At 40.4% G+C, this 21,187-nt stretch overlaps 1 protein-coding gene across 1 annotated transcript in view; it reads left to right on the forward strand.

Annotated features, from left to right (window-relative positions):
- Window positions 1-21,187, forward strand: part of PRKX (protein kinase cAMP-dependent X-linked catalytic subunit) — a 128,472-nt gene that overhangs the window by 61,968 nt on the left and 45,317 nt on the right. Inside the window, exons 2-3 of the mRNA XM_065408647.1 lie at window positions 5,508-5,676; window positions 14,511-14,774. Coding sequence (XP_065264719.1) covers window positions 5,508-5,676; window positions 14,511-14,774 — 433 coding nt within the window. The remainder of the gene's footprint in view (window positions 1-5,507; window positions 5,677-14,510; window positions 14,775-21,187) is intronic.

A 21,187-nucleotide genomic window follows, 5' to 3' on the forward strand; every position in this document is an offset into this window, starting at 1 on the left:
CAACTCAGTTCTTACCCCATAAAGGCTCCTTGGCATTTGTAGGCAACTGTCTTCAAGTGTGGGCCATTCATGAGAGATCAGTGTAGTGCGAGTTCAGCTCAACTTGCTGATAGTACTGACATATATAAATGAGCTTCCTTTTGGTGCATGCACAAAACATGCATTTAGTTCATCACACAATTAGCCATTTTCTATCAACTTGTGAAAGAATGAGTAAATGATTAGAAAACATTCAGTATAATGATAGAGTTCAGTCTATTTAGCTTAACAAAGAGAAGGCTAAGGTGTGTCTTGATTAGTGTATAAATATCTTCATGGGGAACAAATATTTAATAATGGGGTCTTCAGTCTAACCGAGATAGGTAAACATGATCCAGTGGCTTGAAGTTGATGTTAGACAAATTCAGACTGGAGATAAGGTGCAACTTTTTAATGGTGAGAATAATTAACCATTGGAACAATTTACCAAGGGTCATTGTGGATTCTCCATCACAGACAATTTTAAAATAAAGCTTGAATTTTTTTCTAAAAGACATGCTCTAAGAATTATATCAAGGAAGATTTATGGCCTGTGTTACACAGGAGATCAGACTAAATGATCAATGGTCCCTTCTGGTCTTGGAATTTGTGTCTATTAACTGTAGCTAGGCTCTGTGTCTATTAACTGTAGCTAGGCTAGGTTGCAAGAAATTATGGTGGGGATGTCATGCAGACAATGGGGAGAGTTGGACAATAATTATTTAGTGACAGTGAGATTCGAAAGTTTGAACAGTTACAAAACGTTGTCAACATCACATGAACATAAGAACGGTCATACTGGGTCATATCAAAGGTCCATCTATCTCAGTATCCTGTCTTCTGGCAGTGACTAGTGAGGCTTCAGAGGAAATGAACAGAGCACATCAATTTTGAGTGATCAATCCCCGTGGGTTGTTTTTTGCGCTCTTAGTTTTAGTGTCCTTAGCTAGTTGCTATTCAGATTCTCCCTTGGCCTGCCTTAGTATGCTTTTACACTTGACTTGCCAGAGTTTATGCTCCTTTCTATTTTCCTCACTAGGATCTGATTTCTGTTTTTAAAAGAATGCCTTTTTGCCTCTAACCACCTTTTTACTCTGCTGTTTAGCCGTGGTAAGGTATTTTGGTCTTTCTACTGTTTTTGGTTGGGAGGTTACATTTAGTTTGAGTCTGTATTATGGTGTTTTAAAATAGTCTCTAGGCAGTTTGCAGGCTTTTCACCTCTGTGACTGTTCCTTTTAATGTCTGTTTAATTAGCTTTCTCACTTTTGCCTAGTTCCCCTTTTGAAGTTAAGTGCTACTATGATGGGAGTCATCAAGATTCCAAACCATCATTAATGGCCCACACTTTACATAATTACAATAGGCCCTCAGAGTTACATTTTATATTTCTAGTTTTAGATACAAGAGTGGTACATTTCTACAAATAGGATGATCACACTCAGTAGATTATGAGCTTTGTAATGATACCTTACAAGAGACCTTTTGCACAAAGCATATCCCATTTGCATTATAGTCACTTATTATTAATTTTTTTATAAAACTATCCCAGTTACATTATATTCACTTATTATCATGTTTTTATAAAACCATGTAGACTGCACAACGTCACACCCTCCTCCTGAACTTACTGCCAGAGACTTGGACACTGACCATGGCGGAGGCAGTATACCTAAAATTTGTTTTTGGGCTCCCCTATGGGGCAGACACTCCTGTGTCCCCCAAAAGGGAAAGAGACCCTGATCCAGCTGTAGGCTCACAGCTACCAGCTATGAGGGACCTTTCGCTGGCCAGCAAAATCCCCCCCCTTTCACTCAGGTTGGGTTTGCTTCCAGCTAGAGTCCTTGGGGTTTGTTCCCACCGCAGCAGTCACCAGGACCCCAACTTCCAACTCCAGGATACATGTCTCTGTGCGCCTCTTCCACTCCATTACAGCCAGGTCATGCTTCTGGGTCTTAATTGCTTTGTCTCTTAAATCCAGATTGGTGGGCAGCCTTTTCTTTTTCCAGGTCAGCCTTTTCCCAGGCAAATTGTATATCAATTTCCATTTGTCTTCCCTTGAGACCATCACTTGATGAGCTGGAATACCACAGAGAACACCCTCCTGCCAGAACAGGCACCCCTCCCCTCCTGTCTTGCTAGGTTAGACACTCCAGTCAGCTTCAGCACAGACAGAGGTTGGGCCACACCCATCTGCAGTTCACTGAAACTGAGATGCACTTAGCTTAGGGGCTTCTTAGTTAACAGAGACATTCCCAGCGCCCATTGTTCAGTCTTTCTGGGCAATTTCCACCTTGTGTAGTTTTAGCTTCTTTTGATCTTCATTCTTACTTATTTTGCTTCCTTTTCTGTCCCTACTTCCCTTTCCCGAAATAAGCAAACAGAAAATAACAAACCAGTAACCACTTTGTCTGTTCTCCAGCCACCACACTTAAAACTCACTTAAAATCACTACCAGTATCTCAAAGCAATCAGCTGTGCACAGATCCTGCCGACTACGCCACTGTGACGGGTTGGATCACAGAAACCCCCTTGGGAGCTGCCACCCAATGTGCAAAGACTACCCCTGCTTCTGTTTTCCCTGCCAGCTCAGGATTCCAGCACCCCGTCTCGCTGAGCCAGACACTCCAGTCTGCTCTAACAAAGACTCAGGGTCTGAATCACTTGTCCCAAAGCTGCAAGTTTACCTGAAAACCAGCTCACAGGAGTGTGCTTGTCTTTAGCACTCAGATGCCCAACTCCCAATGGGGTCTAAACCCAGATAAATCCGTTTTACCCTGCATAAAGTTTATGCAGGGCAAACTCATAAATTGTTCGCCCTCTATAACACTGATAGAGAGATATGCACAGTTGTTTGCTCCCCCAGGTATTAATACATACTCTGAGTAAATTACTAAATAAAAAGTGATTTTATTAAATACAGACAGTAGGATTTAAGTGGTTCAAAGTAGTAACAGACAGAACAAAGTAAGTCACAAGCAAAATAAAATAAAATGCGCAAATCTATGCCTAATCAAACTAAATACAGATAATCTCACCCTCAGAGATGCTTCAGTAAGTTTTTCTCAGACTGGACACCTTCCAGGCCTGGGCACAATTCTTTCCCCTGGTACAGCTCTTGTTCCAGCTTAGGTGTTAGCTAGGGGTTTCTCCATGATGGCTCCTCTCCCTCTCTCTTCTCTTCCACCCCTTTATATATCTTTTGCATAAGGCGGGAACCCTTTGTCCCTCTGGGTTTCCACCCCCCCTCACTGGAAAAGCACCAGGTTAAAGATGGATTCCAGTTCAGGTGACATGATCACATGTCACTGCAAGACTTCATTACTCACTTGCCAGCACACACATGTACAGGGAGACTCAGAGGTAAACAGCCATCTGCAGACAATGGGAGTCATCAAGATTCCAAACCATCATTAATGGCCCATACTTTACATAATTACAATAGGCCCTCAGAGTTACATTTTATATTTCTAGTTTTAGATACAAGAGTGGTACATTTCTACAAATAGGATGATCACACTCAGTAGATTATGAGCTTTGTAATGATACCTTACAAGAGACCTTTTGCACAAAGCATATCCCATTTGCATTATAGTCACTTATTATTAATTTTTTTATAAAACTATCCCAGTTACATTATATTCACTTATTATCATGTTTTTATAAAACCATGTAGACTGCACAACGTCACAACAAGGATGTTAAATTTATTATGTTATGATGTCTATTACTGAACAGTTCACTTACAAGATGTAAACGTACCAGATCCTGCATTCCATTAGGACTTAATCAAGAATTGCCTCTGCCCTTCTGAGTTCCAGGACAAGCTGCTCTAAGAAGCAGACTAGAAACTTTATCTCTGCATCCGTTCTTGAGGTGACACATACCAAGTCACTATGAGGATAGTTGAAATTCCCCATTATTATTGCATTTTCAGCCTTTGTAGTCTCTCTAGTCTCCCTGAGCATTTCACAATCACCATCCCGGTCAGGTGCTTGGTAATATATTTCTACTGCTATACTCTTATTGTTGAAGCATGGAATTTCCATCCATAGATTCTATGGTACAGTTTGATTCATTTAAGATTTTTACTTTGACTCTGCCTTCTTTCACATGTAGTGTCGCTCACCCCACCAGCACAACCTCCTCTAATTCCTGTATATTTTGTACTCTGGTATTAGTGCGTCCATTGATTATCCTCATTCTACCAAGTTTCCTTGATGCCTGTTATATCAATATCCTCATTTAATGCCAGGCACTCTAGTTTACCCTCTTAGTATTTAGACTTGTGGCAGTTGTATTTTGTCAATGTTCAGTTGCTTGCCTTTATATGTACTATTTAAATGGGACTCTTTTACGTTTGACTGTTTCTCACTAGCTCCTACCTGTAGTTTATGAACGTCTTTCCTAACTTCTTTACTAGTCTATATAATTAACTCTTCCCTAAGGGATGTCTTCTCCCAAATCGTGTGCTTCCTACTCACCTTTCTGCTTTCCACAAGCCCTTAGATCCTCTGCAACCTTTTAAATTTTACATACAAGCCATCTGTTTCCATTTTGGTTTAGGTGGAGTCCATCGTTCTTGTATAGGTTCCTACTTTCCCAAAAGTAAATAGCCTTAAATCAAATTCTAATAAGTTTTCAAGCAGTGTCTTTCTTACTTTCTCCATCTCTGCATTTCAGTTATCGATGGAGATATTTAATCATCAATTTGTGCATATATGGTATAATGGATGCTTGTCAACAAAAATCAAATCCTTGAATTCTAACTATAGTCTTATCTAAAGGTGTGTCCATGCAAAAGCATGGCCTTTTCAAATTTGGTACAGTGTATAAACATTAATAAAAAATTAGTATATTTGACAGGTAGTATGAACTTTCTTTGGTTTGAGGCAGCTTTGGGGAAAATGAATTTTGTCATTACTAATTTTAGTACTCTAGTTTGAAGTGTTAACTTTGGTCATTTTGCCTTGTTCTCTCTCAATTTCTCCCGTAACTATAATTTGTCAAAGGGAGATTGGAGTTATGGAGAGAGGTTTGCAAGATTGGCATCTTCATTTTCTCCTCCCCCCCCATTTTGTTTGTGTAAAACATATTTCATTGTGTATACTTTTCTAATGTGCTAAAATGTAATGTGCTGAAAGGGAGAAACCAAGAAAAATATGGACTGTCTTATTCACCTTTACTTGATGACATTTATCTAAAAACATTTATAATTTTTGTAGAATCATAGAAGTGTAGGTCTGGAAGGGACCTCAATAGGATTTTGCAACAAAATATTGATAAGGAATTGCTGTGAAGATGTCATTAAATCTGCATGTGTGGGGTGGGGGGGGAGAAGTAAAAAATACTGATGAGAAGTTGGAATTCAGTTACCCCGCTTCAGTGGGCAGGAACTGTTACTTTGACAAACTTACTGCATTTGTGCATTTCTTATATGTACAATTATAGAAAAGGTTGGTTCATTTGACCTTTTGTTCTTTAATTTTCAGGCACAGGTACTTTTGGGCGGGTTCATCTGGTGAAAGAAAAAATGGCCAAACGTTACTTTGCCCTGAAAGTAATGAGCATTCCAGATGTCATTCGGCTAAAACAAGAACAACATGTACACAATGAGAAGTCAGTCTTGAAAGAGGTCAATCACCCATTTCTGATCAGATTGTAAGTCTTCCTTCTGCCTTCACTTTTTCTTTGGTGTGGTTATTTTTTGGACCAGATATTCAGTAACAACGAACTTTAAATTTGCTTAAATAGTGTCCTTTAAGTCAGGAGTTCTCAACCTTTTTCTTTCTGAAGCCCCCCTCAACATGCTAGAAAATCTCCAGGGTGCAGTGGGGAGGAGGGGCTCCTGACCAGGGGTGGAAACTGTTGGGCATAGGTGTAGTTTGACTTCTATTGGGGAGGGGGGAGGAGCAGCAAGGGCTGGCAGGGCTGTGGCCAGCTCTGCACAGCAGGGTCCAGGGAGGGAGCGCCACCTCCACGCCCGACTCACCTCAGCAGGCCACCCACATGTCTGGGGCTGTGTGCTGGTGGCTGCTCCCCGAGGGCTCTGCTGGCACCTCTGACCGGCTGCGTGAGCAGTCAAAGGGGGCTGGGAGCTGAGGAGCAGCCACAACACTGGGTACCAGCAGCAGATGGGGGAATGCCACGGCTGCCCACTACATGGCACCACCAGCCAGAGGAGCAGCTGCTCCGCACCACCTGGCTCTAACTTCCTGTCTAGGACCTGGCCGATGGGGTGGGGTGAGAGCGGGGGGACTGGGGGAGAGGAGGAGGTGTGTGGGAGGGTGGAGCTGCCCCCAGGACGGCCCCACTCTGGGTAAGACACTGCAGTTCGGGGGCCCAACACCTTTGTGCCCCCTCAACTCTGCTCATGGGCTCAAGGTTTCTGCCCGGTTGGGGTTTCGGGCCGCACATTTTTACTCTATTAATGGAGGGAGTGCGGGGTCTGGGAGGGAGTTTGAGTGCAGGAAGGGGGCTCCGGGCTGGGATGCTGGAGGGGGTGCGAGGTGCAGGCTCTGGCCGGGAGGTAGTTACCACAGGTGGCTCCCAGCCAGCAGCGCAGCAGGGTTCAGGCAGGCTGCCTGCATGCCGTGGCCTCGTGCCACTCCCAGAGCTGGCTGCGGCCACCTGCTGCTGATGCGTATCTGCATGCTCCTTGGGGGGAGGAGCGGGTCTCCGAGTGATGCCTGTACCCTCAGCTCCCATTGGCTGGTTTCTGGCCAATGGGAGCTGTGAAAATGGTGCTGGGGGAAGGGGCAGCGCATGCAGAGCTGCCTCCCCCCACTGCCAGGCGCGCGCAGAGCCATGCCAGCAGCAGCCAGCTGTTTCCGGGAGTGGCGTGGGGCCACGGCAGGCAGGCAGCCTGCCTGAGTGGCCTGCAGCGCCATGGGACTTTTAGTGGCCGAGAGAACACGAGGGGGCAGCCACAGAGCCTGGTGGGCCGGACAGAAACGTTAGTTGTACTGGATCCAGCCCGTGGGCCGTATTTTGCCCACCTCTGCTTTAAAGTATGAAGTTTACAAGCTGTTCCCATTGTATTGCATTTCCCTTATCTGTGAAATTAGATGATTCTACCTTCTGGAGCACGTCCGCAGGATCCACCCGGGGCTGTTACAGCGCAGCTCTTTAGAGCACTCTACAATTTATGCCCCTTCAGTTTACATTGCCACAATATGTAGACAAGCCCTAAATGTTCACACATCCAGTAGTAACTTCCTCAGAACAGACGTGAGATAGGGAAAAAATTGCATTACTGCCTTTAATATACCTTTACTGTGGATAAAGCACATATGGGAGACTAACATGCTACCTTTCATAGCATAATGATTCTCACTGTTATTTTAAATTGATTTATGGACCTCAAGTCCTCCAGGAATAGTGCAAATACATAATTTCTGAATGATGGATTTTTGTTTTAGCTGCAGATTTGTAAAATCACATGTATAGCCAGGCTGCTCCCAATAAGTACACACATGAATGCAGCTGAAGTCAGCATTAATCTATACTTGTTTGCCATCCATATCTGCCTCTTTCTGAAAGCATAATAGAATTCAGCATTGCTGTACTAATTCTACCCACTTCCAATCAAACTAGACCACTTCTTGGCTTCCTTTGATATATATGATGCGAGCAAAGCAATGAATCCAAATCAGGTGCAGGGGCTGACTGGAATTCCTTGAATCCATAAGAAGAACCAAAATGTGGTTTTCCAGAAACCAGGTCTGCTAGTGACATATGGGCTCATATATTTACTTTAAAAGCATTAGACATTTGAGGTCAAAGAGCATAATTTAAACATTCAACCGCTAATTGATCATGGATGGTTGCAGCTGAAATAAGTGTCTCTTGCTTTTACACCAATACTGTTTGCTCTAGAGAAATTTTTCAAACAGGGAAAAAATGATTCATTAAAGTGTTACAGCTGGCTCATTAGCATGGTGAGATGCCAGGACTTTTTGCATCAGATGGAAAATAAGTGTGGCCGAGCTAATGCATCTGGTCTCTCTGGGGTGAAATCAAACTTGTGCTTCTGTTAGCAGGTGAATTATTCTCTTTTTTGCTTTTAGAGAGGTTGCGGGAGCTAAAGTTTTAAAGTGAGACTAGAAATGCTAATGGTGACTGGAGTTTGAGGAGCAGATGAGGATAGGTGACATTTTTTTAATAATTAAAAAAGCAATTTGTACATTAAAATGTGTCCCTGTCTCTCTCCCCTCTTTGTACGTCACTTGTCTTAAAATGTACACTAGGGGGTGAGGACAGCAATTTTGTATGTTCTTTCTGTTGGAATTCTGCACCATTGCGCAATGCAGAATTCATGTTCCCTGCAGAATTTTATTTTTCCACACAGAATTTGGTATTCCCTTTTCTCCCCCACTCCCACCCAGGCCTAGCATCGTCAGCTGGGACTCCTGCAGGCAGTCCTGGGTTGATTATATTGTTGTTTTGATAAAATATGCTGAATTTTGCAGAATTTTAAAACACTGTGTGCAGAATTTTTAATGTTTTGGCACAGAATTCCCCCAGCAGTAGTCTGTTTGCACAGTGTCTAGCACAATAGGGACCTAATCTTGATTGGGATCTCTGACTGTTCCTGCAATATATAAAGTTAGTAGAAATATCCCATGGTAGTTTGGAGTGAGGATACAGCGATCCTTGTACAAGGAAATGGATGTAAGCAAATGTATTTAACCTAGGGAGAGAGCAGAATTTGGTCTTCTCTTAAAACAAAAGAAAAAGGTAAAACTTGCAGCCCTCACTTTCATAATATGGTGGAATGGGATATGAATATTAGTTATTTACACAAAATACATACTGTACAGTGATGACTGGCTGTACCATCTCTCAGATCTGAAATGTAACGGAACTTGGTGTGGATATACATTTAAATATGCTTCTTGAATAATCGTGCTCAGAGGCAAAATAATTTTTAGTAGCCAATTTCATTATGGAAAGAAGAATGGAGGGGTCTGTGGGTGTGTGTCTGTGCACGTGCAAGATGTTTACTTGATGGATGAAAGAGTAGCAGTGAGGTGATACTCTTTTCCATTCAACACACACCTACTTTTGTTGTTCCTTCTTGTACCTGAACTCAACTTGTACAAGTGTCTCTCTAAAATTTCACCTGGATATGTGCTTGATTGCACAATTAACAATTTGTGCTTCTGAGTCTCCATTTACATGCTCAAATGTGACATTTGTTTAGGAAATGCTTGTTTTATACTGTTGCAACAGCCAGGCAGTGTAATCTTGTATGCTATCTTCAGTGGGCATATTAAGGTAAAAACCAGTTTTACAGAAACAAGGATGTGTCCTAAGTGAATTCAACTGTAACTTTGTGTGTTTATGGCTTTCAGAAAAATAATAATTAGGAATAAAATTGAGCCCTATGTTTGATCGTCCCATTAATATCAACTAGTTGCTTGGTTATAAGAATGCAGAATAGGAGTCTTAAGTTGGCCCTGTAAACATAAGATCCAAGTGCTAACTTCATATTAAAATAATGCATGTTGGCTTCGCCTCAGATTTTGTAAGCAAATTGAGTTATTAATGCTGCATTCATTTAAAGGAAAAATACACCTCTACCTCGATATAACGCTGTCCTCAGGAGCCAAAAAATCTTACCGCGTTATAGGTGAAACCGCGTTATATTGAACTTTCTTTGATCAACCGGAGTGTGCAGACCCGCCCCCCCAGAACACTGCTTTACCGCGTTCTATCCAAATTCGTGTTATATAGGGTAGTGTTATGTCGAGGTAGAGGTGTAACTTTTTAAGTGAAAATAAACTCCTTTAAGTCTTACAGTATGTACTGTTTTTTCATTGTCAGTGACATCTTAATTTAAAAACTATTAAGAATACTCCCAGCCTTACTAGATTATGGATTAGCTGTTGGCACTTATTTTAATTTTTGCTAAATGATTTAAGAGATGCCTACAAAAAACAATAAACTGGTGTTCACATCCAGGTCTTCCATTTTGGGCCACATTTTGCCTCACGTCACAGTACTTTTTTTAAAAGACGAGTTGTCTGGTTTTAAGATTTTCTACTGCTCTGAGCTACTTTTCTGGTCTATACAGCTGTTCTGCTTGATTTCTTAAAATTAGGGCTGTCAAGTGATTAAAAAAAATCACGATTAATTGTGTGATTAAACAATAATAGAATACCATTTATTTAAATATTGTGGATGTTTTCTACATATTCAAATATATTGATTTCAATTAAAACACACAGAATACAAAGTGTACAGTGCTCACTTTATATTTATTTTTGATTACAAATATTTGCACTGTAAAAGACAAAAGTAGTATTTTCCAATTCATCTAATACAAATACTGTAATGCAATCTCTTTATCATGAAAGTTGAACTTACAAATGTAGAATTATGTACAAAAACCCCTGTATTCCAAAATAAAACAATATAAAACTTTAGACCCTACAAGTCCAATCAGTCCTACTTCTTGTTCAGCCAATCACTCAGACAAACAAGTTTGTTTACATTTGCAGAAGATAATGCTGCCTGCTTCTTGTTTACAATGTCATCTGAAAGTGAGAACAGGAGTTCGCATGGCACTGTTGTATCACAAGATATTTACATGCCAGATGCTTTAAAGATTCATATGTCCCTTCATGCTTAACCACCGTTCCAGAGGACATGCGTCCATGCTGATGACGGGTTCTGCTCGATAACGATCCAAAGCAATGTGGACCGATGCATGTTCGTTTTAATCATCGGAGTCAGATGCCACAAGCAGAAGATTGATTTTCTTTTTTGGTGGTTCGGGTTCTGTACTTTCTGTATCGGAGTGTTGCTCTTTTAAGACTTCTGAAAACATGCTCCACACCTCGTTCCTCTCAGATTTTGGAAGGCACTTCAGATTCTTAAATCTTGGGTCAAGTGCTGTAGCTGTCTTTAGAAATTTCACATTGGTATCTTAGCATTTTGTCAAATCTGCAGTGAAAGTGTTCTTAAAACGAACAACATGTGCTGGGTCATCATCTGAGACTGCTATAACATGAAATATATGGCAGAATGTGGGTAAAACAGAGCAGGAGACATACAATTCTCCCCCAAGGAGTTCAGTCACAAATTTAATGCATTATTTTTTTTAATGAGCGTCATTCTTTTATGGGCAGCATTATCTCCCGTAAATGTAAACAAACTTGTTTCTCTTAGCGATTGGCTGAAAAAGAAATAGAACTGAGTGGACTTGTAGGCTCCAAAGTTTTATGTTGTTTTGTTTTTGAGTGGTTATGTAACCAAAAAATCCTAATTTGTAAATTGCACTTCCATGATAAAGAAATTGCACTACAGTACTTGTATGAGGGGAATTGAAAAATACTATTTCTTTTATCATTTTTACAGTGCATATATTTGTAATAAAAATATGATGTGACCACTGTACATGTTGTATTCTGTGTTGTAATTGAAATCAATATATTTGAAATTGTAGAAAAAAAATCCAAAATATTTAATAAAATTAAATTGGTATTCTATTGTTTAACAGTGCGATTAATCGTGATTAATTTTTTTGAGTTTATCACATGAGTTAACTGTGATTAATCGACAGCCCTACTTAAAATGCATTTCTCAACTCAGAGTATGCATGTTTGAGTTATTCAGCATGTTCCATAGTGCAATTCTTCTGTGACTGGGTGTGGGAAGAGTTTATCAGGGATTTTTATTGGCAGAACAATGTAATTAGGATTTTACTTTATTTAGGAAAAAGATGTCAATGATAGCCCTTCACATCCTTGTTAGAAAAAGATATTAACATCATTAACAACATCAAGCATGGCCCAGAGTTCTGTACCCTGTTCCCCCAGGCTAACCTGTGCTGGGGCTGAGAATTGGGAGCTGTACTGGTTTAGTTCTCATTGTCTCAATTTTGCCTTTTGCTAGGCTTTCTCAGGTTCCTGTATCAGGGAATGAAGCCTTACTTTTGTCAAGACTCCCACAGACTTAGGAAGAACCAGTTGAGCTACTATCCTGCTCTTCCTGGGGCTCCCACAGCCTGTCTGGGAAGCAGGTAATGGTGCAGCAAAAGCTATTTTTTAGAGTTCAAAATTTGGAATATTTTTGGCGGGAAAATACCCTTTTCACACAACTGAAAAGTTTTTTCCGCATAGGGAATAATTAAATGAGGGCTTCTTTGCTGCCTGTCTAGAAGGCATTTGTCAATTTTACTTTCTGCCTGTGAAATTGACAAAAGCTTTTTATCTTGGTAGCGCTGCTGTGGTGGTGCACCCTGGTTCTGCCTCTTAGCCCTACACTCCTCGTCCTCCATCCAGTTTTAAGGCCAGTGAGGCTGAGTGCCCAAGCTCTCTGCCTCTCTGGCCCCAGAGGTAGGGTGTGGAGACTGAGAGGCAGAGCTCTCTCTGAATTTTTTTTATGGGTAGAGATCTCAATTTTCCAGCCAACTCTGCTTTTCTCCTCCTTTCCCTACAATGCAGTGGGCAGGGGGTGGGGTGTTGCTGATGCAGCAGAAGCAGTAAGGGGACAATTCAGTTTAGAAATTGCAGGATGTGTCTCAGAACACCTGTTCAGTTGATACTCCAATACAGACTTTCTTCTTAACAGATTTGCTCTTTAGGCCGACAGGTTGGATACAAGTGTAACATTTGGTCTGTTCGCTATGGGTGGAAAAAAATCTATCTTCCCTTTCAAGCATATGCTAGATAATGATCTTGTGTTCAGTACAAAACTTTTTGTGAGACAGCAGTTCTAATTTATACTTGCTATTTTATTAATTCTTTTAGTCTAATGCCATGAGCCCATGATTGAGGAGTGTGGCCCCATTGTGCTAAGCATGCTTATGTAATGAGTGTGTGACGCACACGCACGCACACACACACACGCACACACTCTCCTTCGGCCTTCACTATTAGTTGTTGACATGTACTTAATAGTAGCCAGCATGTTTTGATCAACCTCTCTCTTCCTTCTGACTTAAATGAGCTGGAATGTATTTCCTTAATGTTGCATAGCTTGCTTTTCACTGCTGGGTGTAGTAGTACTACTGAAAAGGCAGTATTTCTCAATTGAAAGAGGAAAGAGAATCTGTAGGATGGGGGTACTTATTATCAACTTAATATCTGGGTGCAGATGTTTCTTTATAGTAGTGCTTAGAGGCCCTAGTCAAGACTGAGGATTTTGTTAAAGCTAATCCCTTTGTTGTCATTGGTGCAGCAGTTGCACATCAAAACTATGATGTGGATGTTGTTAAGTCAAGATGGTCTAATGGTTAAGTCATAATACGGGGTGTGAAAAGATGGGGGTTCTGTTTCTGGCTATGCCACAAACTTCTGGCAAGCCACTAAACTTCTCTTCCCAAATTTCCCTAAAGTTTAAAATGAGGACGATAATCCTTTACTAGCTCACATTTCTGTTTGTGAAATATCCTTTTGAGAACCTTGAATGGAAGACACTATAGAAGTGCAAGATGCTGAGATATGAAACTTCTATTAAGACATGACTTAAATAATAATAAAAAAAATGGTTTGGCTATAGTGTATTTTTCTCCATTTAGACACCTTGTCATAAGCAGTTTTCCAAATTGAGATCACTGTTTATTTTTCATTTGGGCTTCACTATGTTGAGTACAATATAGGAACACAGCAATTGTCTTAATAGATAAAGAACAGTGGCTCATTGTGTCTGTAATAGTGGCCTCTATAAGATGCTTCAGAGGAATGTGCAAGAAACCCTATGACAGACAATTATGGGGAAAACCTACCTACAAAGGGAAGGGGGGAGTGGTTTGAGCATTGGCCTGCTAAACCCAGGGTTGTGAGTTCAATCCTCAAGGGGGCCACTTAGGGATCTGGGACAAAATCAGTACTTGGTCCTGCTAGTGAAGGCAGGGGGCTGGACTTGATGACCTTTCAAGGTCCCTTCCAGTTCTAGGAGATAGGATATCTCAATTAATTAATTTATTCAGTGGGCGCTGTCCGGGGTTCTCTGCTCGGTGTCCCCGTCAGGTTCCCTTCTTTTGACCCTTTGACCGCACTCCTGTCCCTGTTTTTACATTAGTTGTCCCCCGTAATCATTTGGGTTTTAGGCCCTGTGGGTCCTCCCTTTAGGCTGGGGGAGGATCCTTTAGGCTGGGGGAGGATCCTTTAGGCTGGGGGGGGATCCTTCCCGGAACCCAATATGTACAAAGGGAAGCTTTATTTCTAAGCTTGGCCAGTTAGTTGTTGGCTTGTTCCGTGAAGAGTGAAAGTTTATATCTTGTCTAAGGCAGGGGTGGGTGTCTCTCCCCTACCTAATTTAACTCTGGGAAATCTTATCCATATATCCATCAAATATACCTAAAAATCCTACTGAGCTCTTGGTCTTGGAGATAACTTGCGGATTTCACTGCACAAGATAGCTATGCATTATTTTAGAATACTTCTTTCCTTGAGACAATGGAACAACACCAGTTTACAGAATATCTTCTTTGTTTTACAAATGATTTATTGGCTCAATATTTAATAAAGACTTTTTTGTTACAGATTTTGGACCTACCATGATGAACGCTTTTTATACATGTTAATGGAATATGTACCTGGAGGAGAACTTTTTAGTTATTTGCGCAACATGGGGCGTTTCAACAACAGCACAGGACTGTTTTACTCTGCGGAGATTATTTGTGCAATAGAATATTTGCACTCCAAAGAAATCGTTTACAGAGACTTAAAGCCTGAAAATATATTATTAGATAAAGAAGGGCATATCAAGCTTACAGATTTTGGATTTGCTAAAAAGCTGGTGGATAGGTAAGACTTTTTAAAATCATACTTAAAAAGTAAAACATAATTAAGTTTGGGTGAGAAGTAATGTTTATTTTCAGTGCTCAATTTTTCATTCACTCTTAGTGTTGTTGACATCTGAGAGAACCACATTTACACCCTTACTACCAGGAGGAAAGTAATACTGAAACAAACTACTGTACAGTAGATAGTATTCAGCAACATTTATAGCAAATAGTTCCACTGTGGCTAAGGAATCGCTTTCTACAAAACATTGGGGATGTTCTTGTGCACTTGATATTTCAGTACATGCACTGCAAAATACCAAGTGACTCATGTGAAATGAGCAAACAATCTGTGAACATCAGTGTTAAAATGTGATATTAACCTTTCAGACTTAGAAGTAAAAGTTGTTTAACTTTTGAATGCATTATAATTGACTTTATTTTCTTGTTACCCTTACATTTTGAGGGACTTTTTGAAAGTGGAGGGGAGAGAGGGCATTTCAATTTGGATTAAAGAAAATTTAGTAATTATTGAAATACAATTACAAAAAAACTAGACTGAAGACATAAGGACATTTTCATTGAAAAACCTTATGGCCCATACCATCTCCCCTGTAGATATGCTGCTGTATATATTTTATGTGAAACACATCTATTGCCTTTCTCTGGTAGAAAGGGGTATCAGTTTGCTGATCATTTAAGGGTGAAGTCTGAATAGTGTAACTTGTATCTCTTGGCCTATCCATAAACATTGGAAACATGCTAATAGGCACAGTGTAAGAGAATATATTTAGGTGGTATTTGGGAGGAAAGGGAAGGGTTGCTATTAGCCATGTGAGGATGAATTTAAGAAGGAACAACTTAAGCTGAATATTAGAGAAAAATCCCTGACAATGAGGACTCTGGCCTGCAGGGTAAGGGGAACCCCATTTGATTGGGATGCTAAAAACTAGACTGGATCATATACTAAAGCTAACAATATTTCATTGACAGACACAAACTTGATGAGAGATTATGCTGATCTCTTTGATCACTTTTGTTCTACTTTATCATATGTGGGAATTTTACAAAGGGGACCCAAATGGATGTGGCTCAGCTGTAGCTACCCTAACATACACCTTAAAGTGACAAAAACAGAACATGGCAGGCTGAATCATAACAGCAAGGTCACTTGGGAAACAAACTTTTGCTTGCATCTTTCCAGTCCTGTGCTGGCTAAAGATGATGCTGGTTGGGCATAACAAAGCACCAGCCAATTTAGGTTATTTATAAAAGATTCTTCCAACTCTTGTGAACACCTGAAACACATTGAGGCTAAAGATCAGTTGAAAAACGCAACGATCAAATATGTATTTGATTCTGTCCTAATTCAGTTAATGCTGGGCATATATGGAATCTAGTAGCTCTTGTTTTTAAAATATGAATGAATCTCATGTTTTGAGGTTGTCCTGTAATAGTAAAGGTTCTTGAACATTGGAGGTCAGGTTTGTGATAAAGTGAGGTTAATTTTAATTTCTGAGCACCACATTTAACTGGATTGTCTGGATTTGCTTTACATTAATAATATAGAAATGATTGCTCCTCCCCTGCCTGAATAAATTTAACTTATTCATTGTTTTGAATGAAAGATCTTTCTTGTCTTTAATGGCAGTCTTAATAGACAATTATGGAGACAGTTCCTGATTTACACAAGTGATTATAACCCAGTGGCAGTTCTTACTTCAGAAATTCATAAAACTCCAATTCACTGAATTCTGCCGACTAACAAGAAACAAACCTTTATTGCATGTAGTAAATTAGTGGGTCTCATTATGAATTGTATTGTATTTGCACTAATTCCCATGATTTTGTTTTTAAATTTAGATACTGCCACTTAGTGGCTGATCTAAATTTGGTGTTTGGTGTGGTTAAGTATAATGGGTATAACTCAGCATCAACAGTGTGACTGAACAATATACTTCGATTTTAGCAATTTAAAATCCAGAACAAAGGGAAAGTGAGTTAATTTGAATATATTCTGTAATATTATACTGTAATACCTCTCCTGTATTTTGTATACTGTTTACATTTTCTCTCCTATTTCAGAAAAGTAGTTGATAAGATTATAGTCTGGCACTTTGCATTAGGTTTGACTTGAGTATGGTAGAGTGGTGTGTAATTTATAGCTACTCCAACTGTAAAAGAGATAAGGAGAGTAATACAAAGTATGCTGTTCAGCAATGGGGGTGGTATTTACCAGCCATAAATGGTAGTTTATCAAACCCATGCTGCTAGTTTTAATCTTTTCTAGTGGTTAAACATTATTCTCCCTTCATATTATTGTGAATTTAAAATTACTATTTTTTTTTTTATTTTTTTTTTACTATATATCTGGGTAAGCCAACTACAGCCCGCAGGCTGGACTCAGGCTGTCAGGGCTATGGATCCGGCTGCAGGATTGCCAGCCCTGCGCCGCTCCCGGAAGCGGCCGGCACTGCGGCTGCCCTCGCCTGCAGGCACCGCCCCGCGCAGCTCCCATTAGCTGGGAACAGGGAACTGCGGACAATGGGAGCTTCGGGGGAAGTACCCGCAGGCAAGGGCAGCATGTGGAGCCCTCTGCCCCCCACCCCCACCTGAGCCACAGGGACGTGGTGCAGGCCGCTTCCAGGAGCGGCGCGGGGCCCGGGCAGGCAGGGAGCCTACCTTAGCCATGCTGCGCGCCACTGCCACCCCAGAGCTGCTCAAGGTAAGCGGCACGGGGCTGGAGTCCGCACCCCGAACCTCTTCAGCCCCCCAAACCCCTGCCCTGAGCCACCTCCTGCCCCCAACCTCCTGCCCTGAGCCCCCTCCTGCACACCGCACCCCAACCTCTTGCCCTGAGTCCCTTCCTGCACACCGCACCCCTCCCACAGCCCCACTCCTTCCTGCACCCCAACCCCCTGCCCTGAGCCCCCTGCTGCACCTCATCCCCCTGCCCCAGCCCTATATTCATGGCCATCCTTGCAATTTCCTCACCCAGATGTGGCCCTCGGACCAAAAAGTTTGCCCACCCCTGCTATATATTATTGTGCATCTATAAAAACAGAGCGATCGTAACACAATTGATTGCAGAGAAGTAGTGGCTTTATAGCTATAATGTACTATGTATTATTGTGCATCTATAAAAAGGGAGAGCTCTCCTAATACAATTATTACAGAGAAGTAGTGGCTATATATCTATAATTATGTTTTAAATTTATAGAGCACTTACCTCAAGGTAGGAGCTGTACAAAAATATAAATACAACAAATCAAAACTCTGAAAACTAACACAGTGCTACAAAGAAACTGCCCAGGCCAGGTTATACATCAAAGCAGAAGTACCCCAAGATTATCTGTGTTGTTTCTCTCCTCCCTCAAAAAGGAATTAAATAGAATTATACTATTCCTAGTGCTTGTAACCTGGCCTTTAGATTATTCTATTACTTAAATTGACATCTTCCTAAGGATTAGAATGCCCTATAAAACATGACAAGCTTGTGTATAAGTGGTTCACACTTCATAATTTTTGCATGTAAGGAATTATTCCCTTTCAAAAATGGCAAAATTGTCAATTTATTGACATTTCCTCTTAAATGCCTGAAGTAAATTGTTGTCAAAGTATTCTAAAGAAGGAGTAATTCAAAATAATGGTTCAGGAGGGTATCGTTTTAACGTGAAATGTGCCTGATTTCTCACTTTTCTGTTCCCTTTAGTTTATGGGTTATTTTATTTTATTTCATCATTCCTACCTTTGGCCGATTTAGTTGGCTGTCACAGGCCAGATACAAGTGCAGCATACAGAAGATGAGTGAGCCCACACAGAGTTCCCCACCCTGCCTTGGTCTAAACAGTTGCAGTTGCTGTATTCAAATGAGCCCAAGAGGTGCTGCTTTGATAAACCCAAAAGGTGGAGAATGTCATCCCAGGCAAGAAGACATGGGCCAGGTTAAACCCTCCCAAATCCTTTCACTGATTGTCTGGTCACAATGTTTAAAGGAGCAAGTTTCTCCGTTCTCCGTGATTGTGCAATCTGCACAGTCCTTCCTGTATGCATAGCTTCTCGGGTCTACCTGAGCTTTCCATGGAGCGAGGCAGCTCCATGCTACACTTTCGCCCTAAGACAGCAATTTTTCAGTCTGTGAATGATAAGGAAGGTGGTGGTTTCTGGCAGGTAAGTTTTTCTTTAGTTATCTCTTCTCTCCTGCCTCTTTTCTCCAACCCTTCTTAGAAAACAAGAAGCTATCTCTTCTCTGCTTCTCTTATGTTGACTTGTCCCCTTTTCTTCCTTCTCTGTCACTCAGCTGTTTTCTTCCAGTTTTCCACTTCATGTCGGTGGCTTCCTCCAAAGTAGTGTGTCCTCACTTCACTTCCTGATTTTCTATCTTTTCACTCTTGTTCTCTCAGCCAGGACTAAACATACTTTTGAGCCCAAGTGCCTAAACATCAAGAGGCATGCGATTAGGAATATATATTGCATTTGAGGTAATTGGAAGAGTGGGAAAATGGGAGGAGATAAAAGGAGAAAAGAGAAGCATCAGCAATAGCCTGAAGAAGAGAATGAGCATATAAAAGTACTATATTGGTTTTACATTTCATTCATTTGTGGTTTTTAGTGGACACAACACCTATTTTAAGCTATTACTTCTATACACCATTTTCCTATTTCTCTTGCTGTCTCACTCCTTTCTGTATTGCTCTCCCTCAGATGCCTTCACTGAAAACATGGAGAAAATGACCTTACGTTTTGGAAAAGACTGCTAGTACTCCATCCAATGCAGGGTTTCACTCAAGATTATAGAAAATGGCTTTGGGACAAGCCATCACAATGTTTCAAGGTGTAGGGAAATGTTTTACATGGTTGAAATTTTAGATAATTGAACTATTTCTTTCCTTCTAGTATTTTAACCTAAGTTAAAGGTGAGGAAACCTTTCAGGGAAGTCAAGGTACTTCAGTTACTGTGGTAAAGTCAGCATCATTAAAGTTTTTGGAGTATTCTTGCTCCAGCACAAAAGATGTTTAATTGTCCTAAGCCACAACTGGCCCATAGAATGTGATTTATTTGAGCAGACCTTTTGTAATAACTTTAATTTCCAATACTGTTTGAAACAGGTGAAAATAATATTAATACTACTTAGATGTTTTTGGAGATACCCACACAATACTTCTGTGCAAAATTGTTATTTTTTTGTAGATTACAATTAGCAATTTGTTTCTCAGTTGGAGGAAGCACCACAATAAGAATAATGTATCTGCCTGAGTTGAGGTGAAGGATATGTTTAAAAACATTATCTACTATCTCAATCATTATTGCTTGCACATGCCTTGATCCTGCTACAAATACAGCCCAATGGAATTCTGCATGGACATGGTTTGCCTGTGCAGAACAGTTATAACCCAGGACACCAGTCCTCTAAAGGACCCAATCAAACTTCCATTTAAATCAATGGATAGATTCCCGTTGACTTCATCATGAAATTAATTGAATTCTAAATGTATTAGGTAGAATACTAGTCCCTAACCCATCTGTAAAATGCTCTTGCTCTCTCACTGTAGAAATGAGTGTCTTATAGGGCAAAGTATGTAAGAGCTGGGGATAAAGCGTTGTCAGTTGAGGAAATCTGGCTATGGAGTGAACTTGCAAAGGACATTCGGTAAATCTAGTATCGGACCATCTTCAGGAAACACTATTAAATTCTTTTTGAAGGGTTTGAAAAATATTTTACGCTGTAGCAAGAATGATACCCACAATATAGATACCCCCATCTAGTCAAAAATACCCCTCTCCCCCCAAATAAACCAAACCCTTCCTCCTATACGGTCCCACCCAAGTAAAAGCTTTTAGTTTTTTCCACTGGAGAGTGAGGAGATAGACTCCTTAAAGTCCACTGAGTACTTGGCTATTGCTCTGTTGACTTTCAATAAAGACATTCGGATACTATGGTGATGAGAGCCAGCATAAAACCCTACAATCATAATTATCTAATATTTTGACTTGTTTAGTTATAGTTAGGGGGTTTGATTAATCGCAGTTAACTCACGCAATTAACTCAAAAAATTAATTGCAGTTTTATTCGCACTGTTAAACAATAGAATACCAATTGAAATGTATTAAATATTTTGATGTTTTTCTACATTTTCAAATATATTCATTTTGATTACAACACAGAATACAAAGTGTACACTGCTCACTTTATATTATTTTTTATTACAAATATTTGCACTGTAAAAAACAAGAGATATTTTTCAATTCACCTCGTACAAGTACTCTAGCACTTTCACGATAAAGAGATTGTACAACTTACAAATGTAGATTTTTTTTTTTCCTTTGGTTAAATAACTGCATTCAAAAATGTAAAACTTCAGAGCCCACAAGTCCATTCAGTGCTACTTCTTATACAGACAGTTGCTAAGACAAACAAGTTTATTTACATTTAT

This window comes from Emys orbicularis, chromosome 1, assembly GCF_028017835.1.
Source record: "Emys orbicularis isolate rEmyOrb1 chromosome 1, rEmyOrb1.hap1, whole genome shotgun sequence".
Classification (NCBI taxonomy): Eukaryota; Metazoa; Chordata; order Testudines; family Emydidae; genus Emys; species Emys orbicularis.